We start from the raw sequence: 16,069 nt of genomic DNA on the forward strand, positions 1-16,069 counted from the left end.
ATTAACCAAAAGAAGACCACAATGCAGCTACATTCATTTCATTTGTATTCTTTGTTATTGGTTTAATTAAGAGTTTTGTAAGGTGGGTAAAAAGTAAAAAACACACCAACCTTCTCGCAGCTCTGAGGGATGTAGGGGGTTTGATGCAGAACACAATGAAATGAGGAAAGGAGAAAAACAAGGGAAACACAGAGAGAGTAAAAAGGCCATATCAAGGCTTTCAACTGCTACTTGAATATCTTTATTTGCTCTAGTTAATCCTTCCTACCTCAGCTGAAAATGTTACAACACCTCATGGACTAATACGGTATTAGAAACAATAGCTAGCATCATTTTGAAATTTTTCCATTGAAGAAGGTTCACATGCCTCATGCAGCAAAGGAGGTCACCATTGTAAGAAAAAAGATCAAGGGGCTTTCAAGGAATTTGGAGAAGAAATGGTTTCTTCATATTCTCCCACCCCAGACTCTAGAGAAAGATAGGAGAGGAAAACATCCCCACAGAAACAAAATTATCTCAAATAAAAATTTCAAAATCAAGCTAGGTATTTTCCTAAGGAAACCCATCTTATTGTAACTTAAAGCCCTTGCAGTCTTTAATCTATTCCCACCCCCACCCATGCCTTCTGTGGTTATTCACAGACACGTAGACCAGGAATAAGAGCATTTCCATTGAACAAAAAGCTATAGGAACCAGCTTTGGAAAACTCTGGGGAAGAAGAAATACTTCTTTCTAATTGAAATGAAAGGCAGAGCCATTCATAAGCTCAAAATGTAACCATTTATATTACTTTATGAGAAAATATGAATGTAACCTTATAAGTCAATTCTTGTCCCAAGGACAACTAAGATTATTTGTTAAAAATACAATCAGGGTTCCAGGGCAATTGAAAATTAAACTTTTCAGAATATTAATAACTTTTTAAAATGTGTGCAAATATATGCATAGACATATGCACATACATAAAACCACCTGTTCATAAATTTTAAAAAGTATAAAAAGAAAGGAAATATAATTGCGCTATTTGCATGGAGCACCTTTTCTTTTTGTTTGTTTTTTTGTTTGTTTCTAAGTTAGCAGCTTTATCCTTACAGCTCTGCAGCAGAGGTCTTGAAGACATAAACGCTTTTATGCTTGGAGTTGCACAGAAAACTGATTAGTAGCACACCAAGCAATTATTTCAGGGTTTGATAAGGAAACAGAAGAGAAACAGCAACGGAAAAAAAGAAGGAAAAGAAGAGAACTTCAAACAAATGCCAAGCATAGTTCAATCAATGCAGTAAAAGTAGAAATTGAGATGTAAAAATGCAAATATACTTACAAACTTCAAGCCTCAGGATAGGTTTAACTCAAAAGTCGTCATTTTTTTTTTTTAACAATAGGGTTAAGATCTTTAATTCTCTATGTACTAAAATGCTTCAGCTACTGTAATTACTAGCGTATCAGCTTGGTACCTACTGACATAACAACACAGATCTTGAGGGTCTCTCAACTCCCCCTGAGTCTTAATGAGGAAGCGATGCCAGGGTGACGTCATTCCTACCTCTGACATATAAATTGGCAGGGGCAGAATAGCGAGTGCCCGCGCTGTTGGTGGCAACACACTCATATTTTCCTTGGTCAGATTCTTCGCTCTGTTCGATCTGAAGGGCGCCTGTATGGATATAAAATATAGTGCCAAAGAGATGGTCAGAGAAGGCTTTCCCAGAGCAGAAAGCTAAACCTCTTAACAATATGAAAAGCCCTGCAAAGCGAAGGTCCACTCAACGTCGATTCAATCTCTCGCTAAGGTGCACAGACAGAAAATGATGCGATGAGAAAAACATATACAGATTATTTTTCTTTACATCATCAATGCTAGCATAAGAAAACAATTATCTCTTTTCCCAAACAAGACTTCTAGTCATAATTAATATTCTCATTTCCTAGACTAATAAAATGAAGATGGGTGAGACTGCTTCAAGGAAGTATGGCTTTTAAATCAAACAAAAGATTAATTTTGGGTTTTGTTTTGTTTTGTTCCATTTTGTGGTACCAAAAGTGGCGCAAAAGATAGGTACGCTCAAAAAAAAACCAGGCCGGGTTTTCAAGAAAGTCTTCTGCTGAAGAAAGGCAAAAATACGCAGCAAGTACAAAAAGGCTGCACAAAGCAAAAAATTAAAATTAGTCATTATATATTATGAAAATATTACTTAAAGAAACAAAACTCCCTTAAGACACGCAGATTTTGAAGAAAAGAAAGACAGTTTGCCACGACTTACAATCATTTATTACATTTGCTGAAAAACAAAGAGCAGTTGAATTAGAAGGTTTTAAAAAAGTTAAAAAGCACGGCCTATGCCAGCGAGAAAGAGCCAACCAACCACTGCTTGAGGACCTCGAGGCGGATCCCCTAAGACACCCATCAAAATCCACCAGTGGGATTAGCAGTGTGGTGTCACAAAGCCCCAAGAAAAATACAAAACAAGAATTCTAAAAGAAATGAACACTGAGTCAAAGTATGAAAAACCAGCAATATCACATACCACCAAGAATACTGAGCACCTTTTGTTTCCATAGCCTGAAGGACAGAAGATCCAAAAATCCAGAGGCGAGTAATCCAAGAAAAAAAGACGTGGGGGGAAAAAACATTGCTGTCAGGTCGTAGGCGAGTGGGATCAGGTGGAAAGGGGAGTCATTCTTTGACTTTTAAGACAGTAAGAGAAAAAAGAATCGAAAAACAAAAGCAAAAACCTTTTGAAAGATAAAGACAAAAAGCAGATGTTCCAGGCTGTCTTCTGCATGTCTGCCACTGTTCTCCAGACCATCTTGGCTTTGGTCCAGAACAAGAACAGCTAAGGAAGAAAAAAATGATCTTTTTTTTTTTTCTCCGGTTGGAAAAAAAAAAAAAAAAAAGGAAAAAGAAGAAAAAAAAAGAAAAAAAGGAAAAAGGAAGAAGAAGAAAAGGAAAAAAAGAGGGACAGATGGTACGCTGTGACTGGTCTGTGGTCTAGAGACCTGGATATGCTTTCTTTGAAGCATATCACAACTTAAATAATCATTTCCATAAAGAAAGAAATGAAAAAAACAAAGAGAAAAGGAAAAGAAAAGGAAAACTCACAATATGAGAGTCACTGATCATAACCAAACAGTACAAAGGGAAAAAATAAAGTTGATGGACATATTATTGGAATGATGTTGAAAACAGGACAAAGATGGGAGTGATGAGAGGACAGAAAGAATGAGCAAGATCATTCTGTGAACGTTAGTTCAGCACTCTTACCTCTTATTGGTGTACCACCTGGGTGGATAATATGAATGCAAATAAGATTAGAAAGAAGAAGCATTAGTACGAGAAGGAGGAGGCTAGGGCTGGGGAGAAGAATTAAATTAGATTTACAGAATTAAATAAGGTCTTAAAAGAAACTTGAATTACTATACTGGTAAAACAGGAATATATTAGATAGTATTATTAGATTACAAAAGCAAGTTGCATTATACCACAGAGGGCAAAGACCACAATAGGCATCGCTGCCTTCTCAGAGAAGCAACTGAGTTCTTAGGTCTGGGGTCATATCGGGTTAGAATCATATCTTATATGCCTCATATTCTTAAAAAAATAAATAAAAACTAAACAATACTTTTTAAAGACATAGTTTAGGAAAAATACTGGCTAATCTATTTAAGTATATATATAGATACGCATATATATATACTGTTGTAGGAAATACTAATGACTGACTAGAAACAAACACTGTTGATTGAATATTTTATGCTTCTCACTATGCTACATTTGTGTGATAACTTGTGTACTATTTTATTTTTCTAGACAGTGTTCTTACAATAACAGTTCTGTGGATGTGTGCGTGTGCGCGCCACTACCAAGATCTGGTGTCTACACTGACAGTTAGTAAAATGCATGCCATGCATTTTATTAATAATAATAAAAATAATAATAATAATATTCTGGATATGGAAATTAGTGGGGGTGAAGTGCGCTTCAGAACTAAGCACTTACCAATAGATTCTGGAGATTTAAATACGGAGAGAAGAAAGACAGCATAAAAATATTATTATATTCCTTATAATTTGGTACAAATTTTTCAGAGTTAAAGCTTTATATACTAAATCATCTATGTTACATGTGAATAATTAATTCTTTATTTACAATAACAGAATGCTAATCTACACAATTCTGCTGACAACAAGCAAAAGAGGCAGTTAACAAGACGCTTTAACATCACAGGACAGGTCAAAAGCTGAGAATTCTGGGAAGACAGGCAGTTAAGTTAAACAACTTAGAATTCTATATCAATATTACTCCCAACGTCAAAGTAAACCGCTTATTACTACATGTCCCAGGGAAATCACCTAGGGACAGGCTCTAAAATTTAAGAAATTTAGAATTACCTCTATTTTTAATCTAAAGAGAGCAAAGGAATGAACTTGGGATGGGGATGGGAAAGGGACAAAAGGGCAGCAGGGAGAGAGAGGAGAAAGCAGCAAAAGCTGGAGTCTACACCAAAAGCAGACTTCTGTAGATCCAGTCACTGGAGGGTTCAAAACTCTTTACTGTGGGCGCACACTACTGTGGCTTATGTGTAGAAAATGCTCACTCACAATAATATAAAAATAAAATTAATCAAAATCCCCTCCTTTCATTGGTACTTGGTAAAGGACTTTTGCAAAATACATCTGGTTACTCAGGAGATAACATTTCTGTGGTTTATGTATTAGTGAAAAGAAAGCAGATGTGACCAAACTTACTAAACTTTGGTACTTTGATGAGTTCAAATGCAGAAAAGACAGAGAAAACACACTTTAATAAAACTGAATCATTTTAGTGTTTAATATGAATCTTTTGGTTTTTAATGGATACAACCATTGGACCTCCTTGCAAGTTCTGAATGAAGTCCAATGTTGAAATAAATTTGTTCCAAAAGAAAACAGAGAAAGAAGAAAGAGGAGAAAATGGATCCATCAAATACTGCAGAAAAGCAGTAAATTAAAGAATTATCAAAAATACAGTCACAGCAGTGAGCAATGAGGATTAAACAGAAGCTGCAAAACACAGAGAGAGAAAGACAGACTCTGAAACAGGCTATGACATCACAAACATGGACAACACATTAAATAACAGAGAAAGAGAAGAGGGAGAAAAATCAATACCTAAAAATTAAAATAAAATAAAAATAAAAATAAAAATAAAGAGAGAGAAAGCTAAAAAAAATTCTCTAAGAGTTAGTGGAAACAGTAACAAGACCCTACCTGATCGTAACTGCTTAATACGGCCGTTGTTGTTGCTTGTGTCGACGGGTAAGAAATCTTTAAACCAAGTTATTTCTGGATCTGGATTCCCACTGGCTGCACAAAGCATGGTGGCAGTGCGCGTACGCTCGACCACCTTCAACTGTGGGCCCATGTCAATGGTAGGGAAGCCCCTAGGAATTTGATCCTCTGCAAGACAAAAGGTGATACAAACATTATGTTAACAAGTCAGACGCTCAAGATTCAAGAGCTATTGCCCACTAATCTTCCCCCTTACCTTACTCAGCATTTGTTGAGAAGGCAATACAAACCTGGCAACATTGCGCTATCAGATTAGGATGTCACAATGTTGTTCCTGGCCAGAAGAATGCACCTGCTGTATAAGAGACCAATAACCTAACAAAGAGCTAAGACACATGTGATAAAGACCATGATGAAAAAATGCCTCTAGTTCTCCGGCATGACGGAGGGAAAAGAAATTACAGAATGTGTGCCTGAGGAGGTCAGTGAGTACCAAAGGAGGCTCTGAAATGGGCCTTTAAGAACAAGTGGAAGTATACTCCTTAGAGTAAGAGAGTATTTTCCTCTATTCCAAAGGCCTACACCATTTTCAGTCACTAAGAGCTGAAATTCCTAAATTTTGAATCCTCAGCTCATCCAAAGTTCACTTCTCCCTAACCTATATCAAAATTGTCCCAGATCAGGGCGCCTGGGTGGCTCAGTCGTTAAGCATCTGCCTTTGGCTCAGGTCATGGTCCCAGGGTCCTGGGATTGAGCCCCACGTCGGGCTCCCTGCTCAGCGGGAAGCCTGCTTCTCCCTCTCCCACTCCCTCTGCTTGTGCGCTCTCTCTGTCAAATAAATAAATCTTTACAAAAAATGTCCCAGATCTTAGATCTTACAAAATTAAAGTCCTCTTAAATCCCCTAAACATGATGATCCACATGACTAACTTGCATTACCAGCTCTTCCAGTCAACATTAGAAAGGCATATTCTATCTTGAAGAATTTTAGAATTTGAAGGAATTTTGAGTTATATGGGTGATGATTATCTAAATTAGAACTTGGCTGTTTGTTTGAAAACCATTAGGAAACATTTCAAATTCTCATGGGGTCTGGCATTAATTTAATCAACCCTCCTTCATTACCTCTGATTAATTTTCATGAGCTTCCAATTCCAAAATTACTCAAAAGCACAAACACCAGTGAGAAAAAAAAAAAAAATTACGACTCACCAGATACAGCACCTCACTTTTCCTTGGCTGTAGCCTGAAATTTCTGGTATGATCCTATGAGTTTTGCTGAAGTCTGGGTTATAATTTCTAGGGAAAAGCCTCCATTTTGATGCTTCCACTGTGTTGTCAGTCAGATCTATGTGTTCTCTACTGCCTCCCTTCTATCACTACAGGATAAACTCAATCTCCTAACTCTAGCTAGCAAAATCCTTTTAAATCAGGCCCCATTTTTCTCAGCCTCTCATGGATGATACCCCCAGAGGGAAGTTTATTCTTCTCACACTGTAATTCTTAACCGTTCCCCAGACAAATCATGCTCATTAAGTACTCTATGTCTCTGAAAAGCCATGCAGCCAAAATCACCTTCTTTGTAATAAAAAGCCTCTCAAATATATTTAATATTTTCCTCCTCAGAGCTATTGTATAGTAACTAAAATCTATTTTCTTGTACTTATTATCATCAGTTTATCTCCCTACCCCTTGAGTTCTTCCATGTCTCATTTGTATCCAAATCCCTTGCCATCAAACTAGTCTGGATTACTTGACTTTTTTTTTTTCTTTAACTTTTTTTTTTTTTTTGAGAAAGACAGAGACACAGAGAGAGAATCTTAAGCACGTTCCACACCCAGCATGTGAGCCTGATGCAGGGCTTGATCTCACAACCCTGAGACCACGACCTGAGCCAAAATCAAGAGTCAGACCCTTAACCAACTGAGCCACCCTGGAGCCCCTGGATTACTCAACTTTGGATAGAACCTCCAATGATTCCCAAGGTTAAATATAAATATATCCTAGTGATTAAAAACTGGAAAAAAAAAGTTTTTCTACTACATATAGTGGAAAACTACTTCTGGTAAGAGTTGATCAGAGAAATAGCTTAGGACTATAGAGAGAGATTTTGAATGAATGAAGGTTAAAATATTACCAAAGAAAAAAGCTCCCAATAAAGGGAAGGTTTCCCTCAACAACAACTCCAGATTATTGTAAGAGAAACTGTGGGGCTAAGAGAACAGGGAAAAGTGTGGACCCTGGCTCTCCTGCAGGGAGATTTATGAAAGACCAATAGAAGCTGCTAAGGCAAGTTGGGTTTGACATCTCAATTCACTAGAGAATATTTTCCTGTCTCACCAGCTAGTTACAGCTGGAGACTAAAAAAGTTATAAAAATAGTTCACATCAATGAGCAACATTTTACTTAACTTTAAAGATATGACTGTTTTGAGGAAGCACGGATACAATCTATTTATTTGAATGCTTACACATCATCAGCCAAGCAGAAGTCTATGGTGGACAAGTGTCAGAAACAATAGTTAGGAATGAAATTTCAAGATGATATTTCAGGGCTCCAAGTTGGAAAGTTAAAAATTACAAATGGAATAGAGCATTTTGCAAATTAGACTAATTTTGATAACCTACTCCATTTGAATTTCATCAGGCTGTTCTTTATGACTTTAAAGGTTTCATCAGTATGATGTATTTACATCTATAGCATTGTTCTACTGTTACTAGAAAAACAAAAGCAGAAAGATCAATAGCCATTGTACCATACACATCATATTAAACATCTCACTTGGCAGCTATTGACACGAAATGGTTCAAAGGAAAAAAATAATTCAAGTGCTCCAAAGTCAACTACACTGGCGTAGTTATCTAGAAATGAGTTTTTAAAAAAGCTCTTAGATTTTGTTGTTATTTTCCATATTTAAAGCTACCAATTTAGGTTAGTAAAAAATCACCTTGAGATCCTTGAACTGATTCTGCGTTTCCCAGGGCGTTGTATCTACTCCCAGGCTTTTGAATACTAGTTACATTAGCATACATTAACACTGACCTACTAGTCATTACTTTTCTTCTACAGGTTCATCTCTCTGAAGAACCAAGCCAATATTCAGTACCAAGTGGCAAGTGTCAAAGACTTAAGATTGTTGCCACTTACTAAAGGCTCTTACTAAAGAAATCTAGAATTAATAACCATTTATAAGAAATGAAGTCCTCATCTTGGGGAGAGCTGACAAAATTGACTTGTGCCCTACCCAAAGCAGTCTAATACATTTGCATGACCTTTCTTTTTCCTTCTTGGCTCATAAAGAACACTCCAAAGCTCCCTTTTCATATACACAAGTGCACAACAAAGATAATCTTTCTTGCATACTAATCGGACAGTGGATGTAAAGAGTGTTCCTTTCTTATTTTTTTTTTTTTTTTTTAAAGATTTTTTATTTATTTATTTGACAGAGAGAGACACAGCAAGAGAGGGAACACAAGCAGGGGGAGTGGGAGAGAGAGAAGCAGGCTTCCCGCAGAGCAGGGAGCCCGATGCGGGGCTCGATCCCAGGACCCTGGGATCATGACCTGAGCCGAAGGCAGACGCTTAACGACTGAGCCACCCAGGCGCCCCACCTTTCTTATTTTTAATAAGGGTAATTAAATTCTATCCATCCCCCCTTTGCACAGAATCTCTTTGAATGTACTTTCTTCATTAAATTTTCATGAGAAACATCACAATGTAACAGATTCAAATAGCCAGAACTCTTATACGTTGGCAGTGTGGCTTGTTTCCAATTTGACTGCCAGGTATTTGGCAATAAAACTCAGTATTCAACATAAAACGAACTGTAGAAATAATGAAATTTCTAATTGGAGTGCTTATCTCAGTGGGTGTAGTTTAGAAGATGTTAATTGCTTTTTTTTCACCTTCTACATTTATTAGTGATTTATATAAAACTGTCTTGGCCATTTGATAACATCAATTTTGACAGCTATCAAATGTGTACTACCAGGAACTTGGGGGAAAAAAATCAATACCTTTTATATCTTAACCACATAAACTTTTACAGAAAAAAAGCAGCTATCAAAAACTAACAAATTGTCAATATGTTAGTAGCTTTAAACTTTTACATGAGGTGAAAAGAAAAACATTTTGTCCTATTCATTAATGTGCTCATTAAGCTTTAAAGTGCCTTACTTATCACTGTTCCATATTAATATTCAATCATGCAGAATTAGCTATTAATTCATCAACAATTTAAATCAGACTTGACCTTCACAAAGCCATTTGGTCTGTCATTTTGAGAGGCCATTAAAGGGCAGATTACTACATACTTGTGCTTAGTGAATCATGGAAGTTGTACATATTTTGTTTGGAATGGCAGCTATAATAGACCTGGAAATATAGCACATTCTTTGAATCTGTTTGGTGTCTTAATGAAATATGCTGATATGAAACGTACAGTTCCATTAAGGAAAGGGAAACATGAATGTCAGCATTTTCCAGAGTTAACTTCCCACTTCTGCAGAACTTGTGTTAATAACCCCTGACCTACCCAGGACCTGAATGGAAGGTATGGGAAAATAGTCTGATACTGTTTTGTAGCGAGTCATGCTTTAGATATCTGTGAATGATCAAATAAAAGCTTTTGCATAATTTGCTCTGTTAAACTACTTTCATTGTTCATCCATAAACAATTTTAATGATGTTTTTACTTGCACTTCAATTCCGCAAATACTGAACCTTTCTGACTTGATAGGAAACCACAAAACTAAATTACCTGCTAAAGCCACAGCCTCCTGCCAAGGTGGCCCAAGCAGTTCATCTTGCCAAATCTTGCTGAGACTCTGAATGAATTCAAATAGACAGGTGCTTTGACTCTGGTCCCAAATGATTTAAAGAAGTTTTCAATGAGGGATTATTTGCCGTTTTTCCAATTTATCATGTCAATTACATCAAGAGTATGCTTTTAAAAAAGTAGCATTAAAAGATTTGGCAAATACACCTGATCATTTAGATATTATGGACAATGTAGAAGTTCTGATGAGAATGGTAGTGCAATCGAAATCAGAATCTGGAGGAAGAGATAAGTAGTTTTTTTCTTAAGAGAATTCAGCCCCCTGAATCACTTTTCTGAATACCAAACAATTCTCAGTGGCTCCTTGTTTGAAGCCCTCAACTGGTGTTATCAATCAACCCCTTAATAAGTTAAGGAGTATACTTGAACTCATAAGCTCATGGAGGGCAGGGCTCTGTGTTATTTCCTTTGTACCCATGACAGTGTACAATAAACATTTGCAAATACACATGTTTAGGGAGTTGTGGCAAACATTTCAGCACTCACTCATGTGGCATCTCTGAATTCCTACTGCGTTTATTTAATGCCATTCATTTAAACAGTTAATCATTATTTTTTAACATTTTTTATTTAAATTCAATTAATTAACATATGATGAATTATTAATTTCATAGGTAGAGGTCAATGATTCATCAGTCTATATAATACCCAGTGCTCATTACATCACATGCCCTCCTTAATGTCCATCACCCAGTTAACCCATCCCTCTACCCCCCTCCCCTCCAGTAACCCTCAGTTGGTTTCCTATGATTGGGAGTCTTTTATGGTTTATTTCCCTCTCTGGTTTCATCTTACTTTCTTTTTTCCTCTCTTCCACTATGATCCTCTGTTCTGTTTCTTAAATTCCATGTATCAGTGAGATCATATGATAATTGTCTTTCTCTGATTGAGTTATTTTGCTTAGCATAATACCCTCTAGTTCCATCCACATCATTGCGAATGGCAAACAGTTAATCATTCTTTAATGGTTTTGTGGCTAAATATGTGGCCTTCCCAATTTGGTTATAAGTCTAAGAGACATAAGACTATCTTATAACTTCTATTTTTTATAGTGTCTTAAGTAGTATGAGACTTACAGACTCACAAAAATAGTCATTAATGGCTATTTTTATAGACATAAGTTTTATTTAATTAGTAAACAATTTTCATTGGTTGAGATGTGCAATTCATGCCTGATTCCTTTTATAATTTAGTGCAGTTATTGCATTGGAAAAACACAATTCAGTGCCTGCTTTATCTAATTTTATAGAAAGGCTCCCTCCATATACTGGTTGTAAATTCCTACAAGTCAAAACTGCAACCACATAACAAAAACATTACATGTAAACACAATGAAACTCAAAAGAATACAAAAAAATGTGTATCTACGCTCTGTTATGTCATCTTTAGAAAAATGAAATTACTGATGTTCAAACTAATGATAAAACCCAAGTAAATCGGGGCGCCTGGGTGGCTCAGTTGTTAAGTGTCTGCCTTCGGCTCAGGTCATGATTCCAGGTCCTGGGATCGAGCCCCGCATCGGGCTCCCTGCTCCGCGGGAAGCCTGCTTCTCCCTCTCCCACTCCCCCCGCTTGTGTTCCCTCTCTCACTGTGTCTCTCTCTCTGTCAAATAAGTAAATAAAATCTTAAAAAAAAAAAAAAGTAAATCACTCAGTTGTCTGTTGAGGCAAACACTTGGGGTCATCTTTCACTGACAGGAGCAAAAATTTCTCAATGGCTAGATATCCTAAACCTTTAGGCATTCACAGTGTAATCTTAGAGAAGCTCTAAAGTTTAGTTTTTGTTTTGAAGGATGAAGGGATTAAGGAAAGTTTTCATTAAATTAGAAAAGTCAAATGTTAGATGGATCATATAATGAATATTTTCTTAATTAAAGTGGTAGGCCTTTAAATGTATTGAAAGGCATCGGATCTCTACCTGTTAAAGAAACAGTACTAATCTATGCCACATAAGGCCAGTATGTTTTTATACTTATGAAAAAGTAAAAGTTCTTTTGAAAAGTTTAAATATGTTGGTGTTCAGGTTGTCATATAATAAAATATTTTCATATTCATGAAAATTGCATTAAATTAAAAGAAAAAGAGGTTTTGAACTATTAGTTTCAAGAACCTACTGGTTAGTCAATAGATGGCATCCTTCATTCTATAGATATACATGAGATGCCTCTGTTGTGCCAATTGTGGGCCAGGCGCTGGGTATGAAGTAATCTAGAGAATCTCTACACTGTTGTGATTTATTTGTATCTGCAGAATAATTAGATTCCTTGGTAGTGAGAATAGGACCCATCTCATAGATGGGAGGACCGAATGAGATAACGCATTAAATGTGGCTAGCACGGCCTGGGACTAGTGTCTGGCATTTCATAAAATATTAGCATATATACACTTACTCAATCCCAAGCTCCCACAATAGATTTAAACAGAACAGAGTCATGTGACTCCAAGTAGTGATATAACAAAAGCTGTAGCAATAAACTGTAAATGGGAAATATTCTATGCAAATCATAAAAAAAAAGCAGAAGGATTATCTAGACATGCAAGTGAATTTAGAAAGCAGTATCTGTGTCAAGTAACCTTTTCAAAGCTCATAAAAGCCATAATTTCTCCCTTTGAACGAGATTTTACATTCTTTGATTAATCAACAGTGGAAATAAAAAAAATCCATATTGTCATATGATTTGTTCCCAAAAACGAACTAAAAAAAATAGTTCTAAATATTTGGGACAGAAAAGCTTTACTGTGAATGCCTGAAAACACTGAAACCATTTGAGCCTTTACTGGGGTTCCCTGAGATAGGCAAAGGTGTATCATAATTACCATCTTCTGCAAACACAAAACAAAGACTCAGCAAAATTAAATTACTTGTTCCAGATCATACCTAGAGCAAAAATTAAAAAAAAATCTTTTAACTCTAGATTTGGTGTATTTTTACTTCATCATGATTCCTCTATGCCAATAGCTGTCCTTTAAATAAATATTCATCATGAACAGTGAGAGAACTCTTAATCAAAGTCAACCTATAATGGAAGGCACAACGAAAATAATTTGAATAGCTGGTCGTTTTTTTTTTTTTTTTCTTAAATTTTATTTATTTGTCAGAAAGAGAGAGAGAGCATGAGCAGGGGGTAGGGGCAGAGGGAGAAGCAGGCTCCCCACTGAGCAAGGAGCCCAGTGTGGGACTCCATCCCAGGACCATGGGATCATGACCTGAGCCAAAGGCAGATGTTTAACCAACTGAGCCACCCAGCCATCCCTTTTTAAATTTTTTTTTAAGCAGAAAGGACTAAAGTTCCATGGAATGTAATAATAATAATTTTAAAAACAGTCCTACATTTTTAAGAAAATCCACCTTTTGATGTGTATCAGTTGGCTTCTCATTTGTTTAGTATTGGTTCCAGGTAGAGAAGTAAATCGGCCATGTATCATAGCCAGTAAAAAGGATGGTAAATATCAAATAATTTCCCTAGGGAAATTAACCCTTTTATAATTTCTGTTTAATTAGCTAGGAAGGGCTATAAGTGGCAGGACTTTGGTTCTGAGCAGAAACCAAAAGACAGTACACAGAGCAGAGAACTAGACATCAGTAGACTCAGCATATCAACCCTATGACCTTAGGCCACACAGAGGTCTCCACTGTAATAAGGGGCCAATAATGACCATCCCAAACAGCTTTGTCTGGGAGAGGAGACAGATCAGTGTCTCAGTGGTTAGAAGGCCGAGGGGTTACTGGTTAGAGCATTTGCTACTTTGTTGATCAGGAAATGAGTTTTCAAGTCATTATCTTTCAGAATAAACCACAGTATCAGGCTAGAAACAAGAACCATTTCTTTCCAGAATACAGTCCCTAAAGAGGGGAAAAGCATTTATTATTCTTTTCTTAAAGAAAACAGTGTAAATAAAGCTTTTATTTTCACCATTCCAGATGGCAGCAGGGTATAATTTGTACTGTTTTGACATCATGACTGTATTCAAAATCAATCTTCCTGCAAGTGTATTGAATAAAGGACTGAAAACAGAAAAATAAAAAGAAAAGAAATAAAAGCTAAATCAACGTTTTCCAGCAAAGTTGGGCTCCTGGGCCATTACCAAAATGATATTCATATGAATGAAATTGAAAAATTATGTATATAAATAAAGTGGTTTCTAATTATAAGTCAAAGGCTACTCTAAGTCAGAAAGAAATTATATAAAGCAGGAGAAAACTGTCAGTTAATAAATGATATCCCAAATGGAATATTTAATAAATATAAGATCTGGCCCCCCAAAAGTAATTATGAACAAGATATGTTGAATATTTAGTACAAGTTCCTTTTTTCAAGTTATTATGTACAGATGGTATGCTTGTCTTAATATGGCTGTAAATCAATCAGAGAAGCTTTTATTTCAGAGAGGATTTAGGTATCTCTTAAGGGCAGTTACTGGGCTCTAGCGTCTCCAATGATTTCTCATAGAATTATGCCATGCAAGAGTAGAAAATTGGACACTGATAAGCTGATAGGAGCTTCATTAGCAGTTACTAAATATTCAGCATACTAACCAACTACCCACAGAGCATTCCAGAGCAAAGTCCATTTTCTGAAATATTCTTCACATGTTGAGGAGGTTGTAAGGCACTCTTGGCACAGAATAAAGCAAACTTATTTAGAAGTAATGTATGCAATTATCCTACAAATCACAAAGCAATGTCTACATAGCAGAGCACAAACCATGTTAGATTATATTATCATTTGTATAAATGTGGTAGCTGCAATGTCACATGCTTTAAGTCAGTTATTAGTTATCTGTGGGTTCAGCAAGTGATCACACTCTTTGTGATCCAAAATTAGATGAATTCATGGGAATATGAAAGTATCCTCTCCTACCTAACAGTATTAATTCTTGGATTTTTAAGCAAATATTTAGGATTCAGGGTGATGCTTTTATTCCCTTCCTTGTAATGCAAATATGATTAAGATAACAAAATCCAATGCCCACCCACTTCCACAAACCTCACTGCTTTCTATTAGTTTTATTAACAAGCTGGTATCATGATACCCTGTACATTATCAAAGTTTTTGCCATATTTTGAATGATAAATTAAAAAAAGAACTTTTTACATTAATTTATATTTAAATCATACTATCAGTTGTTTTTGTTTCTATTTTTAAGAAAAGAAAGGCAAAAATGAATGATGGCGCTGAAGTACAAGAATTTAGTTCCTGTTTCTTTAGAAAGAGAGATACAAAGACAGAAATTGTAAACATAGAAAGAGAACTTTCTATGGGTTTGGCTCCTGCTTCCATTACTTGCTAGCCCTGTAAAAGTCAAAAATTCTAATGAGCTCAAATCAAACAAGGCCAAGAAAAACATTCATCCTGGCTGCTCCACTGTATTGTGGTGAATAGAAATGAAAATAAGATTTTTAAGCCATCAATTATTATATAAAAAAGAAAACTAGAATAAGTGTGTGTGGACTGGAACTGAAGGCATTGATGTGAACTCATGGTTTTAAAAATACACACACTGATACAGAAATGAATATAATTATAAATGTTAAGTTATATAAACTTACCAAACATACCTGTCCTATCTGTGTGAGTCCAGAGAAGCTAGAAGCAGCAATACCTGATAGCAATGGCCACACCAGATCTTAAATATGACTCTCTAAATACCTTCTACCCTTTAGTAGAAGGAAGCAGAGCTGCTTGGGGAAAGGACCGATTCCATTCAGTACCAGGACAAGAAAAAGGTACAGGATATACCTGAAATATCTGTTACAGGGGAAAGTGCTCAAAGTGACAAGGACATGTTAAAAAAGCAAAGATGCCTGCTTGATGGGGCTCTCATTAGCCAAATGTACGGCATTTTGAACATCGAAATTTATATATGTATATATAAACAAATTATAATATATTAAAATAAAAAGACATGACTCCATACTGGTACAAATGAATAAATAGAAAAGTTTCAGGAGGAATGGTATCTT

The 16,069-nt window shown here is 36.0% G+C and overlaps 1 protein-coding gene across 1 annotated transcript in view; it reads right to left on the reverse strand.

Moving 5' to 3' along the window:
* The window catches only part of PTPRD (protein tyrosine phosphatase receptor type D), a 325,556-nt gene that overhangs the window by 199,809 nt on the left and 109,678 nt on the right, over positions 1-16,069 (reverse strand). Inside the window, exons 4-8 of the mRNA XM_044920761.1 lie at positions 5,248-5,436; positions 3,998-4,006; positions 3,263-3,280; positions 1,544-1,654; positions 111-122 (exon numbers count right to left, since the gene is read on the reverse strand). Coding sequence (XP_044776696.1) covers positions 111-122; positions 1,544-1,654; positions 3,263-3,280; positions 3,998-4,006; positions 5,248-5,436 — 339 coding nt within the window. The remainder of the gene's footprint in view (positions 1-110; positions 123-1,543; positions 1,655-3,262; positions 3,281-3,997; positions 4,007-5,247; positions 5,437-16,069) is intronic.

This window comes from Neomonachus schauinslandi, chromosome 13 (genome assembly GCF_002201575.2).
Source record: "Neomonachus schauinslandi chromosome 13, ASM220157v2, whole genome shotgun sequence".
In the NCBI taxonomy this organism is placed as follows: Eukaryota; Metazoa; Chordata; class Mammalia; order Carnivora; family Phocidae; genus Neomonachus; species Neomonachus schauinslandi.